The sequence below is a fragment of the Astatotilapia calliptera genome, chromosome 18, assembly GCF_964374335.1.
Source record: "Astatotilapia calliptera chromosome 18, fAstCal68.1, whole genome shotgun sequence".
In the NCBI taxonomy this organism is placed as follows: domain Eukaryota; kingdom Metazoa; phylum Chordata; class Actinopteri; order Cichliformes; family Cichlidae; genus Astatotilapia; species Astatotilapia calliptera.
In genome coordinates, this window is record NC_137439.1 from 9,343,054 (window position 1) to 9,366,159 (window position 23,106).

At 39.1% G+C, this 23,106-nt stretch overlaps 1 protein-coding gene across 1 annotated transcript in view; it reads left to right on the plus strand.

Annotated features, from left to right (window-relative positions):
• The first annotated feature begins 946 nt into the window (after positions 1-946).
• Positions 947-23,106, plus strand: part of lig1 (ligase I, DNA, ATP-dependent) — a 63,359-nt gene continuing 41,199 nt past the window's right edge. The window contains exons 1-12 of the mRNA XM_026148925.2: positions 947-1,179; positions 1,742-1,804; positions 4,851-5,031; positions 9,104-9,269; positions 10,843-10,980; positions 13,780-14,163; positions 14,316-14,424; positions 17,478-17,564; positions 19,011-19,067; positions 20,116-20,174; positions 22,306-22,419; positions 22,574-22,740. Of these exons, the coding sequence (XP_026004710.1) occupies positions 1,163-1,179; positions 1,742-1,804; positions 4,851-5,031; positions 9,104-9,269; positions 10,843-10,980; positions 13,780-14,163; positions 14,316-14,424; positions 17,478-17,564; positions 19,011-19,067; positions 20,116-20,174; positions 22,306-22,419; positions 22,574-22,740 (1,542 nt within the window). The 5' untranslated portion in view covers positions 947-1,162. The remainder of the gene's footprint in view (positions 1,180-1,741; positions 1,805-4,850; positions 5,032-9,103; positions 9,270-10,842; positions 10,981-13,779; positions 14,164-14,315; positions 14,425-17,477; positions 17,565-19,010; positions 19,068-20,115; positions 20,175-22,305; positions 22,420-22,573; positions 22,741-23,106) is intronic.

Here is a 23,106-nt window from a genome sequence, read left to right on the forward strand (position 1 = left end):
ATTCACTTTCCACCACTTTCTCACAGTTTTATGTGTATTTCTTTTACTTGTGGTAGTCCACTTGTAACTTTGTGGTTAATTTGGTGACACATTAACCATCAGGACACTCTGGCCCTTCAATAAAAGCCAAGCTTTACTTTTGAATATTACGGATTGTAATAAGTTGAGAAATATTTTCTGAATATCTGCAGAAATGAGATTAAAAAGGCTGTGCAGATCCCCATACAGAGGGCTCATACTATCTTTAAAGAGGGGTCGACACCCCTGGTTTGGAATGACTGTAGGTTTTCAAACCTTTTTTACCCAAGATCCACCAAAGGTCGAGGCAAAATGTCAAGGCTCATATTCATGTCACTAAAAAAATAGCCTCTATCTCTGCTGGTTCTGCTGTCAGATCAAGCCCCCTTTACTCTGCGTTGCTCTACCAGTTTATATAACTGGCATTCACCTCCTTATCAGACTGACCCTGGTTCCCTCATGCCTTTTTAGCTTGCTTGGCACCATTTTGGCAGTGTAAATTGCAGACTTTAAAAGTGTTTTAGCTTTTCAAAATGTTCTCCTCCTCATTATGAGTCATGGCCTCTGATGTGTACTTGCTGGGAAGACTGAAAAACACCAGGAATTAAATTCAGGTACCATTTAATACAGATTGCATCGGGAAACATGCAGCCATTGCAAGAGAAGTCTGACAAAAAATTTAAAGTACTATTTTTTATATACCTGCATGAACATAGCAAACCATTAGCTTTGTTATATTTTACTCATCTTGTCCATTCCATAGTGAGTTGTATACTATCTTAACAGTAGCGTAGAGGCTTTGACTAAGCACAGTCACATCTTATTAGTAGCAACAGAGTAGTTTTATTCAATACATGTTGTGTAGCTACAGTAAAAATATATTTTTCTTTGGGTAAACCAAGTACGTGAGTGCGCATGCGTACCGAGCGGAAACCGCTCGCTTTGGGCTCCCGTAGCGAGTCATCTTCTCCTCTGACAATCTTTGGCTGAGATACAACTTTTGGCGCCGAATATTCCAAGTTATTATTTTGCCCCTCTGCAGCGCGGGAGTTGGTGTTTTCGTGTGTGTGAATGTTGGAGTTTTGCTGCGATTTAAACGTTTGTTTTAACCGGGTATCAGGTGAAGGAAGAGTTTAAAAACAACATGCAGCGGAGCATCGCGTAAGTGCAAGCCAAAGTTTGCAGTTAGCTTGGTGGAAATTAGCGCTAGCTTGACGATGCTTGTGTCTGTGCACTAGAAGAGTTAGCTGTGTAATGAGTGGTGATCAGGCGGGCGGGCGGGGGGTTATGTGTGACTTACAGGGGGTTACACTAAAAACAAAAAAACAAAAACATGTCCGTTTCGGTGTTAATCGGACTACCTGTAAGCTAGCTTTAGCATGTTTTTATCTGCGTCACTTGTTTGGAAAATAGGGTAGTTTTATCTCCAGCACAGACACAGACGATATCATAGCTATATAAGTATAAATGATCTTTAAAGGCAGGTTATTTTCCTGCCTTATAGAGGCTGTGATCAGTGGAGCCACATTGCTCTAACACTAGATAGCAAAGATGGTAATCTGTGATTCAGCAAGTTTCTAATTAACAGGCAAACCTTTTTCTGTATTATTGTAAAAGTGCGGTCTTATTACCGATTTTTATTACACTTTAATGCACTAAATACAGACACGTGTTGGTATAAACATGTATCAAGCCAGTGAATGCTTGTGTGGTCTTTTTACAGATCCTTCTTTCAGCCCAAGAGCAAGGACATTCAGAAGAAAGCTGCAGAGGAGCCTGTGAAAAAGTGAGTTAAGACTTATCTAGAGTCTGCTGCCTGGAATCACTGTTAATTTAGCTTTGACACTGGGGTGTTTTAAATCTCTCAGATCAATTGAATTAATCTAGACACAAATTATAGTTTGACTCCACATGTAAGCATGCCTGGTCTGTATATAGTTCAGGCAAAGAGTAGGTGTTACCTTATTTAACTAAAGCCTAAAACCTGGAAACAAAAGAGTTAAAAATCATGATCCTGGTGTCAGCTTTGATGTATATGTATGAAAATCCTGCACCTCTTTGTTTTCTTTAAGCTTTGAACATGCTCGTGCTACTTCTGTGAGGATAGATCAGTTTAAAACCTCAGGTTTACCTTACATAGTAATTGCTTGGCCCAAAAAGTCCCATCTTATTCAAAGAATGAAGATTCAGACTTTGCATAACGTGATCACGGTGCAGTCAGTTAAAACTTCTGCATTGGCGGCTGCTGCTGTAAAACCTCGACTGTTTAAACATTATACATTTTTGTTAAACCTTCAGAAAAACCCTTTTGTATATCTTTTCTAATTAGACTTTTGTTCGTTAGTTTTACTGTGGTTATTTACACCGATTTCTCTTTGTTTCTCATCTTAATTCAAGCCACAGCTGAGTGTCTTTGATTTTTAATAGAGGTGCAAATGCACACCTATTTCTGGCACTTGTACTGGGAAAAGGACTGCAGAGCAAAAGTAATAACTGTTAGTGTTTTTTATTAATAGTTATTGTCTCAGATGTCTTGTTTTCATAATAGTTACATAGCCTGAACTTAGAAGAGTTGGCTTTTGTTTTAGTGGAGTTTAATGTACTCATTCGTAACATAGTCACTGCATCAAGGCCAATTTTGAACCCTTAAAACTTTTAATTGGGCTGCAAATTTCCTTATACTTGGACAAACAGGGCTATTTTAAGGAATAAACCACATAATAAAACTGTCATATTATCAGAAGGATGGAGATTTTTACTGCCTATAATACAGTTAAAATACCTGCATTTGTATTCAGGCAGAAGCATAAAGCGAGGTGGCTGATACGGCGCATACTGATACCATTTTCAAACATATTTTTGTGTTGAAAGCCCACCCACGCGTGGCGTATGTGCAGTTATCTTCGCTGCTGAGTGAAACGTTGTGTCCAGTTGTTCCTATCAAAAGATGAAGAGACGAGAACTTCAGTTTCTCATCTCCGAGCTGCTTTGGTGATAAAATGTTCATTATCTCTAGACTCTTTAATCTTTTAAGTACGTCTTAAAACTCACTTTAATTGACTTTCCTTTCTGTAATGATCGCCTCATCATTGCTTTGACCTCTTTTTACGAGTCTTACTTTGATTTTATAGGTTTTCTTTTTATGACAGATTTTACTGTTGACTTGATCCTGTAAAAATGCCTAATATCGCACCTTGTGGGTCAACATTACCACATGAATTAACCTTAAAGTGTTCTTTTATGCTTTTCCTTGTTTTCTGTTATTAATATACTGTTAAAATGGTGGCTGTTTATATCAAATACAATTAGAGTTTTGAATAATAAAGTCAGCGTTCATGTAAGTAGTTCCTGTAAACCGGCTCTTTAAGCCTTCTGTTTGTGATGGGCGATCAAGTCTCCTAAAGGTGGCCTTTTTAAATATTGCGAGTTTAAAACAGTTTAAAACTTAACAAGTTTAAATGAATTTGTCAATATTATATGAAGAAACAATGGCTTTATGTCCTAAATATCTACAGAGAGAAGATATTTTAGCTCAAGTTGAACAAGGGCTGCACTGTACTTTTATCTAATACTCTGTAAAGGTTTGTGTATTCAGTGTATCTTTAGCAGTCAGGCAGGTTATTAGTGCTTGTTTTTTAGCATAGCAAAAGACCAAGTCTGTTGAGGAAATTAGTGTAGCTTAAAAAAGAAGTATCACAGTTTCACATATCTGTAAACAATACACAAGTTAGCAAAAAATACTGCCCCCTGGTGGTCACAGCTTTAGTTAAACTTTGCAGAAGCTCATTGCAAAGTTTACCTTTAAAAATATATAAATAAATGTAAAAGGAGTGGGAGACCTGAAACAGCTTGTTTCAGACAGATGATGAGCTCCAAGGTCCAGGTGAAGCTAAACAAACGGGGTCGAGTGTAACCAATGACCCAATTGGTGCTATACTGCACACCCCCCCCCCCCCCCCCCCCCAAAAAAAAAAAAAAAGAAGATATATAGATATATATAGACATGCTGGCCTGTTTGGGTCAGTGATGGCATGTCCAGCGTTCAGCTGTAAAGCACACTGACTAAAATAAACCCTGAATGACGAATACTTATTTTTCTTTGTTTGTTTTTTTCAGTGTTTTCACATTAAAATGTAAATAAAAGTCATCAAACAAGCTGTTTGCACAGCTTCTCTCGCGCAGCTGGTCCCCTCTCTCTTGGAAGCAGTTATTCCAGCAGCAGAGTCTTTATTAATTTTAAAGTTTTAGTTGCTGATTATTTTATGCATATAGATTATCTCTAACTATAATAAATAAAGTCTCTTTCTGTTTGTTTGTGAATTCTTTCTACACAAGCAGTAGTTAAGTATCCAGACTTCGTACACAGATGCATCTTAGGACCCTAAAGGTTTCCATCTATATCATATCCTATGTTGTCATCGTGATGTCTGGCAACCACCCACCAAAAATGCTTAATTGATCTATAACACTTTATAAAAGCATCATTTTAATTCTGTGATGGTGACATCTGATTTATCACAATACATATTATATCATGATGCTATGCAGGTTGCCTGGCAACCACCTAACAGTGGATTACAGTGACAGTAGAGCAGGGCATGCACCGTTTAATATAAAATTTATTTTGATTAAAAAAACCGGCCGTGTTAATGTAGATTCATTATTTATAAATAATAGGCTATATAATATGTTGACCTGTGAATCATGCAAAGCTACTCAAGTAAAAGCACAGAATAAAAAGTATTGAGATGGAAATAAGCCCAATAGGTCCCCTTTAGTGCTTTATTTAAAATTTGTGATATCTGTTGTGTGTTTCTGTGGTTTATCTCCAGGCCTGTCAAGAGTCCACTGAAGGTGCAGAACGGTGTTCAGGAAGCAGAGTCGCCCATCAAGAAGGTTGTGAAACGCTGCCGTCAAATCCTGGACAGCGATGATGACGAGGCGCCAGTCGTTAAAGAACAAGTTCCCAGCAAGGGACAAGGAGACAAAGAAGCTCCTGGTAAAACAGAAAAGGTAAAAGCGACATGTGGTTTTATAACTGGGACGTCAGAGTTCATTTAATCTGTTGCATTCAACACATCAGCTGCAATTTGTGAGTGACGTTTTCACCAATAAAAGACTGACAGATTGATGGGATGTCATGGTGCTAAAGAAAAAAGCAGGCATGCTTTGTAGAAACACTAAACAGTGTGTTACCCATCAAATGCTGAACGAGTGTAATGAAGTCTCTTAGGGCTCCTGTAGGCATATCAGTGCCTATTGTTGGTTTGGTTATGGGGAAAAACAATGCTACACAAAAGCCTAGTAATTGTATGGTGAATCACAATGTTGAATACATTTGTCAATAAGCCATGTAATGAAAAGACCTGATTATCAGCTTTGGCTGTCTTTCAGCCACCTGTTGTTTGATAAACACTTCACTTAACCAGCCTGTTTATTTTGTTTGTTGTATGTTAGCAATTATTCACTATTTGTTGATTGAGGGAAGTGATTATGATGATACATGATGTTTGTCAGGCTGCCCTCACCTCACATCCCTTTCATATGGGTGTAATTATTAATTTTTTGTGACAAGGTACTAATATATCCACTCTTGCACTCTTGGCAGTGGAGCAGCTCCCCCGCAGATAAATGCAGGGCAGCGACTAAAGATCACTTTCATCAGTAATTAATAATCTGATTTGTTATTAGTCTATAAAATGGTAAATGAAGTGTCAAAATACCTTAAGTAATCTTGTGATGCCAAATTGTTTGTTTGCTTGATAATAACTTGGTAAATAATACATTTTCTGCACTGTGCAGTATGGTATTGAACTACTTATTGTTAGGGTACATGAACATTAGAAATAGCCTGCAATGTTGGAGAAACAGCATGTTTTCTCAGGAAACCCTTCATGTCAACGCCACCTTTCCTTCTTAATTTGTAGTGATATGGTTTTATTTGAATCCAGATGTTTAACATCATTAGTTTGCTTGATTTAAATGTAGTTTTTGCTGTTCCAGCTCTTGATGGTCGATGCTTAATAATGATCCGGTTTGCCTTTCTACAGCTACCCCTTGCTGTGGCAGAAGCTGGCTGTTTGTGTTGCTCTTGGCTTTCTGTTTTGACTTCTTCGCTCTTTCCAACTATTATTATATATTTTTTATGTTGTTGAGGCCAGTTGGTGGGAGATGTGACCAATTCAGTGAGCTGCTGGTGTCTTTATAAAGAAGGGAACCTTCAGCTGGGGAAAGGGGATGAAAATAGTTTAACAAATGATTTTTATTTTAATGTGATTGTTATGTGAAATTAAACACTGTTATTCACGTGTTTATGACTTTTTAACTGTTCAGACTGGTTAATGTTCAATATTGATCAGGTTTGCTTTTATCTGTTTGTATTGATTTCTTTGCTAACGTTCCAACTCCTTTTTAAGACTTCTATTTTTGAGTTTTTATTCTGAGGGAAGTTGGTGGGAGACCAATTCAGTCAGTCCATCTCCAGACTTAAAAATTCCCTCCTCCGTGATGTAAACTAGTTTTAAAGCATATCTCCAGTACCATTGTTACTTATAATGATTAGACAGTATTTATTCATGTAATTATTATTATTATTTTTTTTGCTGTTGTCAAACGAATTGATGTTCAGTATTGATCAGGTTTGCTTTTATCTCTTGCTCTTAGCTTTCGTTTTCACCGTCTGTGCTATAATTATATTTATAAAACATATCTCTCCTTTGAATGTAATACAGAACATTTCCATAAAATAAGGAGTGGAAAATTTGAATCTCAACAGAAATCTCCATGTATTTCATTAATGTCAGTAACTATAGTATTTGCCTTTCTCTTATCTTTAATGACAGCAGCACTTAATCCATAAAACTGATTACCTCAGCCTCGCTATCACCATTTCACAAGGACCTTATTGTCAAGTCAGGAGTGGTGCGTTGACAAAAAAGTGCACAGAAAACGTCATGCATAAAGGGCCATCTGAGGCAATAGAAAGTCAAGTGACTGGACCTGCAAAGTAAATGGGACTCTGAAGTTAAACCATTAGCATTGAGACTAAAGGATAATGCTATTGAAGCCAACAGGATGAGGAGGAGTTCAAATGAGAGCTGTAAATACATTTCTCTCACTTTTCTCCAACCTCTCTTTGTTCCTTTGCGCTATATCAAAGTGAAACTGAACCATACAGCTACAGCTGCCCTCAAATAGCATCAGTAAGCTTGTTCTCTATTTTTGATTGTCAGTGTTGTGAGGAGAATCCCCGCTGATGGGTGCTTTGTGACAGCATGAAGCAAAATTTTCACTGAAGTTTTTCATCTGTTTAAATTGCTGCAAACTCTGATTTCCTCTGTCAGCTTTACCTGGTATCTATTCACCTTGGTTCACCTCATTTCATAGAGTTTGTTTGAATGTAATGTACCCTATATAGACGAAGGTATTAGGTAGAGCAGGGCAATATGACCAAAAATATTTTATCACGATATACATTTGAAAATTTGCGATAACGACATAACTGACGATATAATTGACACTAGACAAAATACTTTACAACTCCACAACTTTATTAGTGCAAAAAACCCCATCAATGTATTTTCACTTAAACAAGCAGCTGTTTTTTATGTGTGTTAAAGTTATATAAAAACGTAACAGTGCAAATTCCTTGCTGACAGTTTAACCAAAAGGTATTTCCAGTGGAAATTGGCCGACATATCCTCAGCATAACCATGTATAATATCCACAAAACTTAAAGAGAGGTTATACACACACAATACGGTAATATTATGTCGAAGCACAGTACGTATCACTCCGCGAGGCTCCTGCCTACGATAGCCGTAATGCTCCGACAATCCATCAAGCGGTGCGGGTTCGTAGCTTAGCAAAGTCGTACTAAAACATTTGACAGATTTTCGCCGTGTACCACATAAAATCGTTTCGAGGTCAGTAAACACAACCAGAACTCATACATAAGGCACATAAAGGATTATAAGGGGCACTGTCGATTTTCAGAAAAATCAATCAATCAATAAACTTTAATGTTACTGCCATAGATTCATCAGTACTTTTTTTTTTTTTTTGAGAGGAGGGGGGAGGTCGATCTTTCACTGTGTTTGTTTGTTTTTTTTTCTTTCTTAACCTACCCCAACCATTTCACCTTGTTTCCCCCTACAAGATGTGATTTAGAGACCCTTCCATCCTCTGAGACTATTGCTAGACGGCCTTCTCTTGACAGGACTGTTGCTGGAGGGAGTCTTGTGTTCTTTATTTAGCTAATTCTGTTATCTGTGACTTTGCTTCTCTGTTTCTCAGAGAACAAAGCCTTTCGTATTGATCTTCTCTCAGTGCGCTCACTTTTCCTCGGCCTGATCGTGCTTTGGATTCAGCTGATCCAGTTTCCACAGCGGTCCATGCTGCCCTCTTGCAAACCTTCACTCTAGTCTTGATTTGGACCCTTAGAGCCTGTCTTGGATCAGAATAACCATTTTTACTTCTAAAACTTCTAATTCTCAAGCCATGCCTTCCATTATCACAGTGGTGTTTAAACCCCTTTTAGAGATTCACTTCTTACCATAAGTCTGGTGCCTTCTAAACATGTTGGCTTCATGTCTAAATGAGCACCTGTGTTAATTTTTATGAGCTACTAGGTCAAAATATTCTTCATCATAAAGATTTACAAAAGTCCTAAGATGGGTCCTAAAAAATCTTGAAGGATTTAAGGATACTTTTAAAGCATAGGTTATTGGTTGCCAAAACGTAGTTCAAAAATTAGAAACTGCATGTCTTCATCAAATTACTTTATTTCACATTCAATAAACAATTTCAGCAATAAAAAACTAAATAATACACAGTACTCGTATTCCTCAGCAGAACAGGCCACATTTTGGATGAGCCACACAAACAATCCACAGCGATCCAAATGATATTGTTGCAGACAGCTGGACAATTGTTGCTGTCACTTCCTTTTCATTTTCAGTAATATCTGTGGGTGATGGCGGCCATGCAAACAAACCATGATCTGCAGTCATTTTGCCTGTTCAAGCTGTTGTTCATGCCGCCTCTTGTCATAATGCTTACCATCACTCGTGCTTGTGTCTTTCAGAAGGATGATGCGTTTAAAGCCGTTCCCACCCCCCTGTCTCCACCATCGACCCCAGCCACGCCTGTAACCCCGACCACCCCTGCCACTCCAGCCACCTCTGCTTCACCGGGGACCCCCAGCACTCCCAATTCCGTCTCCCCCACTGGGATCGTCAAACGCAAGACTGGTCAGCATCTGAACAGATTTTTATTAACTTTGTCTTAATTAAGCTGTTTCAGAATTGTGCTTTTCAGCTCGTTTTCCAATCTTGCACCATTTTGAACTTTGACACCAGCAGAGGATTAATAGCTTTCCTGCCTCGAGCTGTTTTATTTGATTACTTGTTAGCAGGCGCCTAATGGCTCCAAATACTCATTATTTCACAATGAGGGAGAAAACAGGAAATTTATCTCGAACTGAATGCATAAGAAGTTTGTTCACCAGAAGCGGCGAAGTTCATTTTTCACCCTTTTCTTTCATTTGTCTTTCCACACTCTGGACTGCCTTAGATTGACAACCACAAGACTAGACCGTGATTGCGCTATCATTAATCATCATCTGCTGCACCATGAGTACACCCTCCTGGAGCCTATATCATTATTTTTCTGCACGTCTTTGCACTGTGATAATAATATTATTACTGCTATGTTGTCTTAGCAGTGCATCGTTTGTGCTGACTGGGAGTTAATCGAACCAGCAGAGCATGTCGTCCTATTATTGCAGCTGATTGTCAGTGTTTATTTGGGTGCTTTCTTGGGTTTGCAAGCTTTAGAAACTTTGGGCTTTTTTAAAAAAAAAAACAGCATAAACATATGTAGTGATCATTATTTTATAGCCGCAGTTGGTACACAGCAGCTTGAATGTTTCACATCTGCAAGATAAAACTGAAAGAGAGCTGCTGTTTCTTGTTTGTAAATTCTTAATCAGATGATGTGTAAATATCTGCATTTAAAATGAAACAGAATGGCCTAGTTATTTATTTTTTTTACATGACTCTTTGTCGTTGCTGTCTTTCCCATATAACACCAGATACGTTGGAGTTTGAACAGAGAATTTAAGCTGCTTAGAGTTTTCTAGCATTCCAGCTTTGTCTTCATTTGAGAAGCACCTCCTCTCCCACTTTGTTTCCTTCATCCTAGTTTTTGCAGCAGTAAAAGTGTCTCGTTCTCTTCTCATCGTCCCGTTCTCTTTGTCTTTGATGACTGCAGTGTTTGCTTTCACCAGTGGTGCGTTGCCACAATAAGAGCCCCGCCACCATCACTGCTGGAGAAAACATCACATTAAAGTAACTCCCTAATTCGACCAGAAATTGCATTCTTAATGTCCTGGGTTAATGCTTTCATTATAATATCCAGAAGAAAAACATCAGCACTGCTACCTGTGCTAGAACCTCTAACAAGGGCCAAAACAGAGGCGGATGTGTTACCAAAACTGAAATTGCCCTCGAGCACCACTGCTGCATAAAATTGCAGGGTAATTTACACTGGGACCGTAAGCTGCTGTGCTGCATAATATTCTTCAGGATGGAATTAGTGTTTTCATTAGCAAAGTATGTATCTATGATTCTCTCTCCCTTTTTTTTCTCCTTCTTCTTCTTGCCCTACATCTGCAGCAAGAGAGCAGACTCGTCCTGTTTTCATCTCCTTATTCTCTTACTGTTTGATCCCGGCATGATTTCAGCTGGGATGCCTCCCACTTTTTTTTCCTTTCTTTTTTTAAATCATGTTCTTTTAATGTAATGTCTGTCCTGATATGTGCAGCAAGGAAGATGTTCCCTAAGAGGAAGCTCAACGAGAGTGGGAGTGGCAGTGACAGTCAGAAAGAAGAGGCAGAGGTCAAGGAGGAGCAGGGTCAGCAAAACAAACGGCCACGTGTGGAGACCAGTGCCAGCGGTGAAGGTATGCTTTCGCTTCTGCTGCGAGTCTGATAACCAAGTTTGGCTCCTGTACAGGTTTGGAAAGTCCACGTGGGAGGGGAAGTTGCACAGACACATCGGCTATAAGGGAGAAAAAAATCAGCATGCTATATTAACAAACTCGCACATTATCATTACTAAAATGCAGTTTTGGAAACTCTCAATTGCATCCTGACTAAACACATAAACAATACTTTTTGTTTAGCAGTGTCACACTACCAAACAGCTTATTTTCCTGCTGTACATGGTCTCATCCAGCCATTTGTTTCCAGAAATTTTATGGCCGATTGGGTTGCAATAATAAAGAGCAACAACTTGGATAATTAATTAGATATTAATCACCAGGCAAGCACTTTTCAGTTCCAGCTCCGCAAATAAGTGTTTCCTCTTTATTGAATCATGAATTTGAAAGATTTGAAGTGAAAGATTGAACATTTTCATTGCTGTCTCTGCTGTCACAGGGCTCTGGTAAATTGTGGCATGTGTTTTGTTTCATCATGGCCTTTTTCTCTGAGCTTAACGATGAGTGGAGGAAAACAAAAAAAATGTAGCCTATTGAATCAAACAAAGTAATGTCTAGTTGTAGTCCTATAGATGTATGTTGTTCAGAGAATTCTGGTACAGTGACGAAGTGACAATTTCTGATACTGACAGATAATCTCAAACAATGCAGAAGTGTATTTCCTTTAGTTTTGACTTGTGGTTGAGGACAAAAGCGAGTCACACCCCACAGGATCCCACACAGTTTATGGATGTCCACTTCTATCCGGGCCAGCTAATGTTAGTTCATAACTTAATGCTCAATTCTCTTCTGCAAATAAAGGGCTAAAGAAAAATAGTGAAACAGCCTTCGTGCTAAAACTGGATTACATAGGAGCGTATATGTTCATCTTTTATGTACAGACTACTGCGAGCATGTTAAACTCATTTTACAGCTCCACTAGTTGTAGTTTAACTACACATTTAATCCCTGAGATATCTCAGTATAACAAAAAGAAGTGCAATTTCAACTGTATGTCTCAGTTTTGAGAAATGCTTATGAAGCATATGAAAGAAATCTGTCAGCACATCTCTTTGGATTCAAATAAATAAGAAATTAAGAAGATTATGTAAGAAATTAATATTTCAAATGACAGAAAATGTTTTGGTAGCTCATTGTCCAGACTGTCCCGTGATTATAAAACAGAACCTTTTTGTTAATTTACAGAAAATGTCCTTTTTGTTCAACTGCGTAGTGACTTTACTATAGAAATGTATGTTTTTTTTTAGATGATGAAAAAAAGGAACTTGTTGCCATTTAATTGTTAATTTATTACTTTACTGTATTACAGAGATGTATTACGAATGACCATGAGGGAAGTCTTTATCAATAAAAAAATAAAAGTTGAAAAACTTTTGAAAATATAATTAAAAATAAAAAAATTATGCCCTCCTTTACCTTTCCTTATTCGGTGGGCCGATTCTGGCCCCTGAGCCTTATGTTTGACAGTCCTAATCTACTGTTATAGTGAAGTGCAAATGGAGAGAAAGGCAACAAAAACAGCCTGAGATTCAAAGGATTGAGGATAAAGGGTAATGATTTCAGTCTGTTACTGCAACTGTAGGAGCTCTGCACTGTGATAAAGCAAAGTTCATTTTTACCATCTGTGAGATGCAAACTGAGAAATTCACCATCCACGGAGCCTGTTTGGCTTTGTTTAATCGGTTTGTCTAAGTTTTGACACAGACGCTCAATAAAGGCAGAATTATGAAGAAAATGGAGCAGCCCAAGAGTGTAGCAGCCTCCACCAGGGCTGAAAATTCACTCCAAAACGTGCATAAATTGATATTAGTCTGTGATATTTTCTTGAGAAGATGAAGGCTATTCAAACACGATGCAATGTCCAGTTTTGCCCTGTCTCACAATTATAAGCAGTCCTTCTAAATGGCCCTGAGTTCAGATCTAATTAATCCTTAGATGTGCTAAATCCAGCTTCTCACAAGATTTTTAAGTGAGTCTGTCCGTTACCTTTTTGAGTAGTCCTCCTAACACACGAGCAAACAAACTGAACCAATCACATCACCAGAGCTAAAAGGTTAGAAACAGTCTCAGAGCGGTTCATTCCACATGTGTTCTCACTACTGCAAATACTCTATTTGGTCTAGGTTAGGTTGCTGCATAGGTAGAGCATCTTGTACTTTCTCAGCGTGAATCCACATGTGGTCAGTCACACATCACATGCAGTTTAAATCTGGGAAATGGCAGGTTAAAGGCTCGTATTGGACAATTGAGAAAGAGCTAAACAAGGTTAAAGCTGAAGTGTGTTTGAAAACCACTTTAGTGTGTTTGGGGGAAAAAACAAAACCAAATTGACAGCAGCTCAGCCTGGTGCCCCCCCCACTCTTTTTTTTCCACAGACAGGGAAATGGCTCTCCTTCTCTTTCTAAAGTTGTCTAGTAAAGTACCAGCTGTGACTACTGGGTTTAGCGGTCCATTCCACCACTTACTTTAACGTTTGAATGAGAAAATTAAAGTTTCATGCCGCCCTCCTTACCCAGCCAGTATCATGACCCCAGCTCTGACTGCTGGGAGTCGGTGCTACAAGTTTGTCAATAGTAATTTCTCTTAGCTGCCTTCTTCAGGTGAAAATGAAACCTCAGAAATAAAACCTGCGGCATTTACTGAAAGAGGCTCTTACGTCTTCAAACATGGGCTCACAAAAAAACTGGGTTGCCCTCAGTAAACCTGCTGGCATTTTTCTCTTCAATGACTCCACTCCCTTTCTGTCTTGCCCCTGTGTAGGTAACGCAGATGAACCCATGGAGGAGGACACAAAGGAAGAAAGGGGGGAAAAGGCAGCGACCGAGGCTAACAACCCAGGGGACGAGGAGGTGGAGAACAAGAGCAAAGAGGAAGAAACTGTAGAAAAAGAGGAGCAGGTGGAGAAAAAGAGCCCTGATGAGAAGGAGGAGAAAGCTGAGGAGGCGGAAAAGAAAAATGAAGCAAAGCCGAAGACAGATGATGATGATGAGAAAGGGCCTGCCGTAGCCAAAACGGAGGTGGTTGAAAAGGACACGCGAGGCACAGAAGAGAGCCCGAAAAGTCAAACGGTGAAAAGGCAGAAAGAAGCAAAAGAGCAGAAAGATAAGGAGCCGACCAGGAAAGCCCCCATCAGCAGTTTCTTTGGTGAGAAGGAATTTGCATAGTTCTTTGCTTGCATAAAAAAACAGCATGTGAATGTACTGTGCTTTTATCAGTTTGGAGAACAAGGTAAAATAAGTCTCCACTTCAACCCCTGCATCACCCTCACCTTGTCTTTTATTTATTTCCTTCAATAGCTCCCAGAAAAGCAGCAGTGAAGACGGAGAAGCCGGAGAAGAATGAGGGGGAAAAAAAGACGAGTCCAGAGAGGAAGAGGTCAGAGGAGGAGAGTAAAGACACGAAAGGGTAAGACAGTCGCAACAGGAGGTTACAGATAGCTCAGGCTTGATAAGCCTGCCACCTTGCTTGCCTGTTTGTTATCTTGCTGGAACACTAAACTTATCCAGATGTTGGCCTGTTCAGCTGAGCTTCACCCCTGACCCCTTCTTACTAAAGTGTAAACTGTACGTGCATGTGGGGAAAAGAAGAAGGATCAAAATTTAGTGACAAGGTGTAGAAGAGCAGACGGAGAGCAGCTACTGAGAATTATTTCCATTATATTCTTCAGTGACTACCTAATCATTTTATTATGTTGATTGATGGTAGCTGCCAGAGAGGTTATATTTTATTGATTCAAACTAGGCACTCACACTGCAAAGAAACACTGAATTCAGTTCCTTTATCAGTTTTGTAAAGATATAGTAAAATGCATGGTTACTTTGAGCTTTGAAAGAATAAATGTAGAGAAAAGATGGCTGTGAAGGCACAGCTGGGTGGGTGGATGAGAAATACTGTCTGCTTTTGAGCAGTCTCTATCAAGACTTGTAGCCAAAACAGGTGAAATGATGCTGTCATTACATTTTGTTGGCGTTAACTAATAGGGATCTGCAGTAAATGCGAAAAATCCAATAGTATATGACATTGATACCTTAAAAAGTGAATGAAACCAAGGTTATCTCTTGCACTCATCACTACAGCGATGTGCTTGTTTTGTTTAGGAATGTTCCTGATGATTAAGTGTCAATTACGCGAGAGGAAAAAAAAGGAAAACAGCGATTGACTGGGTGATTATTCTAGTCCTAAAAATAACAAACAAATAAAAAGAGTAATAGGATTAGCAAAATAGATTAAAATCTGTCAGTGTATATTTATAAATGAGTACGCTTTCTATTCTACAGATTTCTATTCAAGGCTCAGGAGGCGTTGATGAGTGGGCGTTATCAAGCTTTTTCTTTAAATACGTATAAATGTTTTATCTAAGTAGTCCCAATTATTTAAAACAGTTGCTGTCGTGTTGAGCCATTTTCAGTCTGTGAAATGCTGACTTATATAAATTTGCTAGTGAATATTAATACCAGCACTGTTGTTTCATTACACTACAGTTGTACCTTTTAGTCTACAGTTGAAAAACATGCTTAGGAGTGCACCACCTCGTCAATATTAAACGGGCTGTGTCATCAGGTTCTGCTGTCCTCTTTCCTCTTCCTTCCTGATTTAAAGAGACTCGCTCGCTGTGAAGAGGAGGAGGGCCTGGCTGGTTGCAGCTACTTGGTCTCAACTATAATTATGCAGAGCTCTTCAGTGTAGAGCACACAAGTGTTGGGGGTGAAGAGGGGAGCAGATTTTGTTGCACACACGGATAACGAACACTATCATCATCATCGCAAATAAACTGTAGTCCAGAGTCTGTTAGTCAGCTGCGACGTGTGTGTGTGTGTGTGTGCCCCTCCTTCATGTAAACAGACAGTGATACACAGTGCAAAAGAGAAGCAAAACTCATCATTGAGACTGGGCTTAAATGGGGTTCCTAATGCAGTGTGTGCTCTGCATTATTTAACGTAATTTCTTCCTGATGTTCCATTACCAGAACTATAACTGTTCTCCAGTGACTGCCTTTCTCTTATTTTCTGTCTATTCCTCTTGTTTCTATATATTCCTTGTGATTCTATATATATTTCACCTGTTTATTTATTACTGCTGTCTTACTATTCATATTTTATACCTGGTGTGGAGCACCCATAATTTCATTGTACATGTACAATGACAATAAAGGGCTATTCTATTCTATCCTACAAAGAATGTGATTTATTAGCCAGCAATACTCCATGCGTCCTTACCAAAGCCCATAAAGCTGGTGAGCAGTCAGTAAGGTGGACTCAAAGCAGCCTTTTACATTTCTGACTCAATACCGATGCCTTTGATTTTGGGATCTGCCCATTCTGATTTCTGATCCAGTGTCAGTGTTGAATAATAAGCACTGTCAGGAGTTAAGAGAGCAGAAATCTTTCTTTATGTGTAAAACAGCATCAGGCGAGACTGGAACATTGTTTTCTTATTTTTGTGAAATGAAATGTGACAAATAAACATACCCAAGATACATATTTACCAAACCGCTATCTTGTATAGTGTAATAATACATGACAACAGGACCAACGCAGGCGTTAGTTTAATTTATTTGCCTTTGTTTCATTTCAGCTCGGTGTGAGAGTCATTAGGCTGCTCCATACTGCTATTATTTACAACTTTTACAGTTGTGCTAATTTCTCCTTTTCCTGCACCACCTACAATGAGCAAACACCGTATATGATGATTGTTGTATTCTCAGCTCAGGCATGCACTCCCTGCTGCTGGAAACCAATCGGTTTCTCTTTATTATGATTGCTTTTGCAATTATTCAGTCTCCCTTACAGAAAGCAATGCATTTACCACATGTAAATAAGCCAGCTTGTCATTTTGAGGTCATGTTAACTATTCAAGATCCAAACTATTTTTGGCTGTGGAAAGCAGGGAATGCATTTTTCATCTTCCTAACTATTTATTTTTTTATCACTACCTTGTGTGTGACACTCTGGAAATGACAGGTATTGCACACAAAAGAAAGTTCACAGCGTTAGTTTATCTCTGTGTAATGAATTCAGACAATGATATTTTGTTTGAGGAAAAGAAACTCAACATCTTGTATGTTACTGCAGTAAAAGAGAGACGGTTTAAACTTGTAAACCATCCCAGTAGTTTGGTTTTTGGAAGCAATAACTGCTGACAATGGAAACACTTTTCTATTTAATATGCAGAACTTTTTCTGGGTTTTTTAAATATCTACTTGCACGTTCAGTTCGGATAAACTTTGCAATAGTTCAGCTTCTTTCTTTGTGAGCTAACCAGAAAAACTACTAGAATATCTTCCAAAATATTCTTCACATTTTTAAAGTGTTTCATTGTTATGATAATTGTGTGCGTGACTCTCTGCCTACAAAGGAATCTGAGTTGGCACCAGTGACTGCAACAGCTGTTGCCGTCATTTAGTTGGACACAAATGTGCTCTTTCATTTTATCTTTTAAAATTTGTGTTATTTCCTCAGTGAGGCAACCTCAGGACAAACAAACTATGATCCATCGAGACCAAACTATCATCCCGTGGACAACGCTTGTTGGAAACAGGGCCAGAAGTAAGTCACCTATCTGCTGCAAAAATAGGAACCCAAATTCTCTGATTGAATGTCTTGATTGAAATTCATATGCATCTTTAACTGTTTCCAGCGTGCATCAGTTACTGGCACCTCTCAGACATATTTTATCACTGCTTCTGTATACTGCTTTTCCCTGTTTCCAGATGTCTCCAAAATAATATAATTTCTTCACAGGGTGGATAGCCTCTCTATCCACCCACCAAATCCAGTCGCTTGGACATCAGACAGTAAAATATAAAGAAGAAAGACAGAAGGAGGAGGGGAGCATGTGGGATGATCAACTAGCTTTGCATAAGGCAGAAATTATGAGAATTTTATGTGAAGGATCATTGGGGAAAACAGCCGTTATTTTAACTAGGCAGCTGCCTATTTTTTCCCTTTACTGGAGAATTTGTGTAATCCTAAAGTAAATACAGAAATCACAGCCTGCCTATGTGCCTAGACCTATTTAAACAAGATGCCCTGAGATTGATTATCATGAATTATGCCAAGCAGGGTAATAATAAAGCTTGGGAGTGCAATGTGGACAGGAACTATAGTCGAATGTCCACCTGTCTCTTTCTCTGCTGATTATTTGCTTTTACTCTCCACTTCTGGCTGTCAAATAAAAGACAAAGCTAATCTACTCACTAAACAGGCAAGATTTGGGATGCAACGTTTTCACTCAACAGCGATTAGAGTCATCACACTGTTGGTGGGGTTGTTGTTTTTTTTCTCCCTTCTTCCCTCTGAGCCAAACTGAAGCGAACACCAGCCTGTTTGTTTTTTTGTGAAGATCTGCGAGTTATTTATAAGGGGAAAAAACTGAAGGAATGAAAACCTTCAGGCCAGGGAAGTGCTCTGACTTAGTAATGGGTAATCACAGGGAAATCATGGAATTTTATATCAAGGTCACGCTGTAAGGCATGCTGCTTATGTGCTCGGCTTATTCTCGGATCGACTCCTGTACAGATTGTTTTAACCTGCTTTAAGCCGTGCGCAGGTGAAGTCTGCTGCTTCTTAAAGCTAAATATTAGCCTCTGAATTAAATTGTGTTCTTTTCTGAAATTGAATAAACAGTTTGAGTGTCAGAGCTTCGCAGTAAGGATTAAAAACACATTAGGATATAGTAGCTTTATATCCAGAATATATGCAAAAAATTATAAAGATAAAATTATATATATATATATTTTTTAAATTGCACTTCCCACCATATTTCTCTGTCAAACTAATTGTAACGACACACTTTTCTCCACATGCCGTTGTCACCTTCGCCCTCCTTGCTATCATTTTTGTGCGGTTTTTGATAACCTTGAATCAAAGCTTATTCTACTGTTGCATTAATTGCTAGTCGCTCTGAATAGCCGAGTCAGCTCAGCGCCGCGAGTGTGAAAATCTGTCCGTGTTGATGCTTTGCCTGCTAACTACGTGTTCATCACTCTCCAGAGTGCCCTACTTGGCAGTGGCTCGCACCTTTGAGAGGATTGAAGAGGACTCTGGCAGGTAAGACCTCCCAATGGGGGACATTTTTCTTTTAAATGCCAGAATGAGTTGAACATCATTAGTAAGAAAATGATTGCAAGTCTTTCAAAGCACACACACGTATTGCAGAGTTTCTCTTTTTTTTCATAAAAATACCATTCAGGTTTCCTGCTGGGAATTTCTGGAACTAAATTAGTTAAGTGCTTGCCAGTCAGGAAAAGTGAAAAAATTTGAATAATTCACTGGTTGTGTTGGGAACATGAAGAATTTTTAAAATGGGTCACCTTCTAGGATTGCTCAAATATATTGTAATGTGGAGTTATTATGCTCACTTCCAGCTGCATATTTTTATTCTTATGTTTTACTAAAGTAGTTAAAATAATCCTTATTTGCCTCATAACGAGCTGCGGTGCTGCTCCTCAGTTTGCGCTGTCTAAAACGAGCATTTTAGCCCCTCTCTTAAAGGCCACCCTTCATTTAAGCCTCGTTTCTTTTAATTGGCGGATTCTTGTAAACAGAAGGTTTGAACAGCAGGTTAGCAGCTTATGTGCTCATGCCTGATGTGAGCATATTGGCTGTCATACAAGAGTGGGGTAAAAACAGTCTCAGTATTTAGACGTCAGGCTGCTCAGAGGGGTGGTTGCGTTTAATATGAAAGCCAGTATTGTAACTATACCTGACAGAATATAAGTCTACGTTTCCCCACCTTAGTTTCCATCTTTTGTTTTGTAAACCTGGGTTGGTGTAAACCAGCTAAAACAAAAAAAACCCCAACAAGAAATTTCATGTTATTTTTAGAAATCCTACATTTTAAATAATGGTTTGTAACCTTTGTATCTTGCTAGTTGAAAACATTTTTATCTTTGAAGGATATTGAATGACATATTATTATCTGAAACTGATGTATAGTGTTTCATAAGTGAACTCTTCATCTGCCTCCCAAGCCCCTATTTCCGATTAAAACCTGCAGACTAATCTCATTTCCCACCTACCAGTATTTACGGGATGGCCTTAAAATTCGTTTAACTCGTCTTCCCTGTCTAACAGCAATCCTGTTGTCATTTCCTAGGCTGAGAAACATCGAGACACTGTCAAACCTGTTTCGCTCTGTGCTGCTGCTCTCCCCAGGTAAATGCTATTTTATCTCTGCCATAATGCATGCTGATGTAGCTATACAGGCAGCTGGCTGCCAGCCGCTCTATCAAGGAGATGATGTTGACGCCAGTTTGCACACAAAAGTGGGAGGACGTTGGCCGATGTGTGTATGAGAATGTGGGAATCTGATGGTGTTTGTGTGTGTTGTTCTGCCTGTGTTTCATTGTGTATATAATAGTGTTTGTGTCAGGCCTCAGCAATACAGTCATACAGCAATACAAAAGCTGCAGGCATTAAATGAGCTGAGGTAGCTAATTAGCCTACTGTTATGCTGACTGCTTTTGTCCAAATAGAAACAATTCAATGAGCTCTGATGGGGAAAAGTTTGCGATTACATGCAATCTTTTTATGACACTAGCAATTGAATGCCGTAGGTTGGTGAAAATCACAAATTTGTTGCTATCTGTGTACAAAGAAATTTATATTTAGAGTCCACCCAGAGCCTCAGAAATTTAAAACAAAAATTCAGAAATTCCTCACCACATAGAGATGCTTTAAGAATGTAGGGATATAACCAGCGTACAACTAGTTGGCAACCAGTTGAGTCAAGCTCCTTACTGAAGGAGTTGGGCTGACTGGCACAAGCTCAGATTCATTGGAATATATTGGCAATTTATCTGCATTTATAAATTGGGATCGCAGTTATTTGCAAACATTTACCAGTTTGTCTGTGAGCGATTGCTGTCAGTCTGTGTCGGACTACAGTTGTTTGGAAACAGGTGGCCTCTGACCAGGCAAGCAATTGCAATTGAAAGTGGTTTGCTAGAAGTTAGTCACTGCAACTATTAGGAATTGGTTAAATTTAAACTGCAAAAGAGAGATTCATAGATAAATAGAGAGAGAGAAATATAGATAGATATAGAAATATGAATAGATAGATACATAGATATTTTTACTTTAGTGTGACTGAGCCATTAGTGGTTATGGTAGGCGTAATTAGTCATACTTGTATGCCAGGGTTTTTTTGGCTATGAATGAGCCTTTATGATTACATAAAGTAAAAGCAGTGAGTCTCTGCACTTTCCTTTTATTTTTGACCATTTGGTAAACAAGAAATTCCTGTATGCTGAAAAAAACCTGTTAAATGTGATTCAGTGGTGTAGCCTGAAAGCATCTCTCTCTCTTTTCTCTCATCCATTATGTGTGTGTAGAGCTAGATCTGCAGTATGTAGCTCTGCTGTTGTCTGTCCCAGAAAAGTAGGGTTACAACTGGTGGAGTGCACTATATTAACCCCGTAAGCCCTAAGCTGTTGTTTTAAACTTCTACCTGGAAATTTTATCCTTTTTTTGCCAAATTAAATCAGTAAAAGCCACAAAGATATTAAAAAATTCATGACTTTTGGCCTTTGTGGGCGAAACACATTTCAGAGAACTTTGGCTTGTTCTGTCAAGAATGACTTAAAAAACTCTTAATATTGACAGATTTTCTGCCACATAATGTACACTGTAAGTAAGAGAATTTAAAAAAAAGCAAAACACTTACACATATCAGTGATGCTAATATTACTAAAAACTTTCAGCTGCAATTCTACCAAGTTTGATGCCCGATAAATGAACCACAAGAAATTCTACATCCAGTCTAGTCATGCCAGTAGTTGGTGGAAACTCCATCCAGGGAATTTGTCATACTTGCCAACCCTTAAAAAATAAAAGATACCTGCTACATTTTTATAACAAATCCAGCCAGCACCCAGAACAGGGGACTCTGGGGAGGAAGGAAAGATTGCTGGTTGAAGCCAAAGCTGCCACAGTCAACAACTTTTCTGGTGGAAACCCCTTAGTCTTGTGTTGCCTGTCTGTATGTATTTGAATGTGATTTTGTGGATGTTCATTTGTGCGTCAAGAGTTTTGAGTGCCCACACTTGTGCCGCCTGCTGTTGTCTCAGAGTGTGGTTGTGTATTTGAGTCGCTGCTTGAGTGTGTCTATCCATGTGCCTGAGTTTGTGTGTCTGTATGTGGGTTTACTGTGCCGTTTTTGGTGGTATCTGTTTTTATTTGTGTGTATGTGCTTTTCTTTGCAGACTTGTCTGGAGGTGTGTGTGTGTGTGTGTACGCTGCTGTGTTTGGAGTATAATAAAGCCTTCATATGTGTTCTCCTTCCTAGATGACCTGCTCTGCTGCGTGTATCTGTGTCTGAACCAACTCGGTCCTGCCTATCTAGGGATGGAGCTTGGTGTTGGTGAGACGGTGCTGATGAAAGCTGTTGCTCAAGCCACTGGTAATAAGCGCACACACACACGAACATGTGGAAGCACTCTGCTGCACCCAAACACTTGCTTGTGCATTCCCAGCCTAACTGCTGATGCCACCCTTCTCTGAAGCTCATCAGCCAGCGAGGCTGCTGCTATTTACCGTTTCACTCTTGTTTCCAGGGCGACAATTGGACAAAGTCAAAGCAGAGGCACAGGAGAAAGGAGATTTGGGCCTAGTGGCCGAGAGCTCCCGTAGCAACCAGCGCATGATGTTTCAGCCGGCCAGTCTGACAGCAGGGGGCGTGTTCAGGAAATTGAAGGAAATTGCCAGCATGAGTGGGAACTCGGTGAGCCACAGAATAACATTTTCATTAGAGGAGAGCAGTCTTGGGAAAATATTGTTTTCGCTCTATTTGCCTCTCAGTATTGAGGTCATGGACGGGAAAAAGGAAAGGAAATGTTAATGTGACGTATCGAACAAGAAATTAATAGTTTATTTGTCTGCTTCAGAGGGGCAAGGTTAATTTTCCACCATTTGAATAAGTTGTTACCTGCCTTGATTCTCTTGTACAATTAGTTGCTTTTCCCTTCTTGGTTGCTGCTGGGTCATTTTTTATTTTTATTTTTTTCCTCTGTATTGAACATGGAGTTTGTACTTGCTGGTGACCTCAGTCTTTTTGCATTCTGTCTCTTCTCGCTCTTCTTCTGTGAAT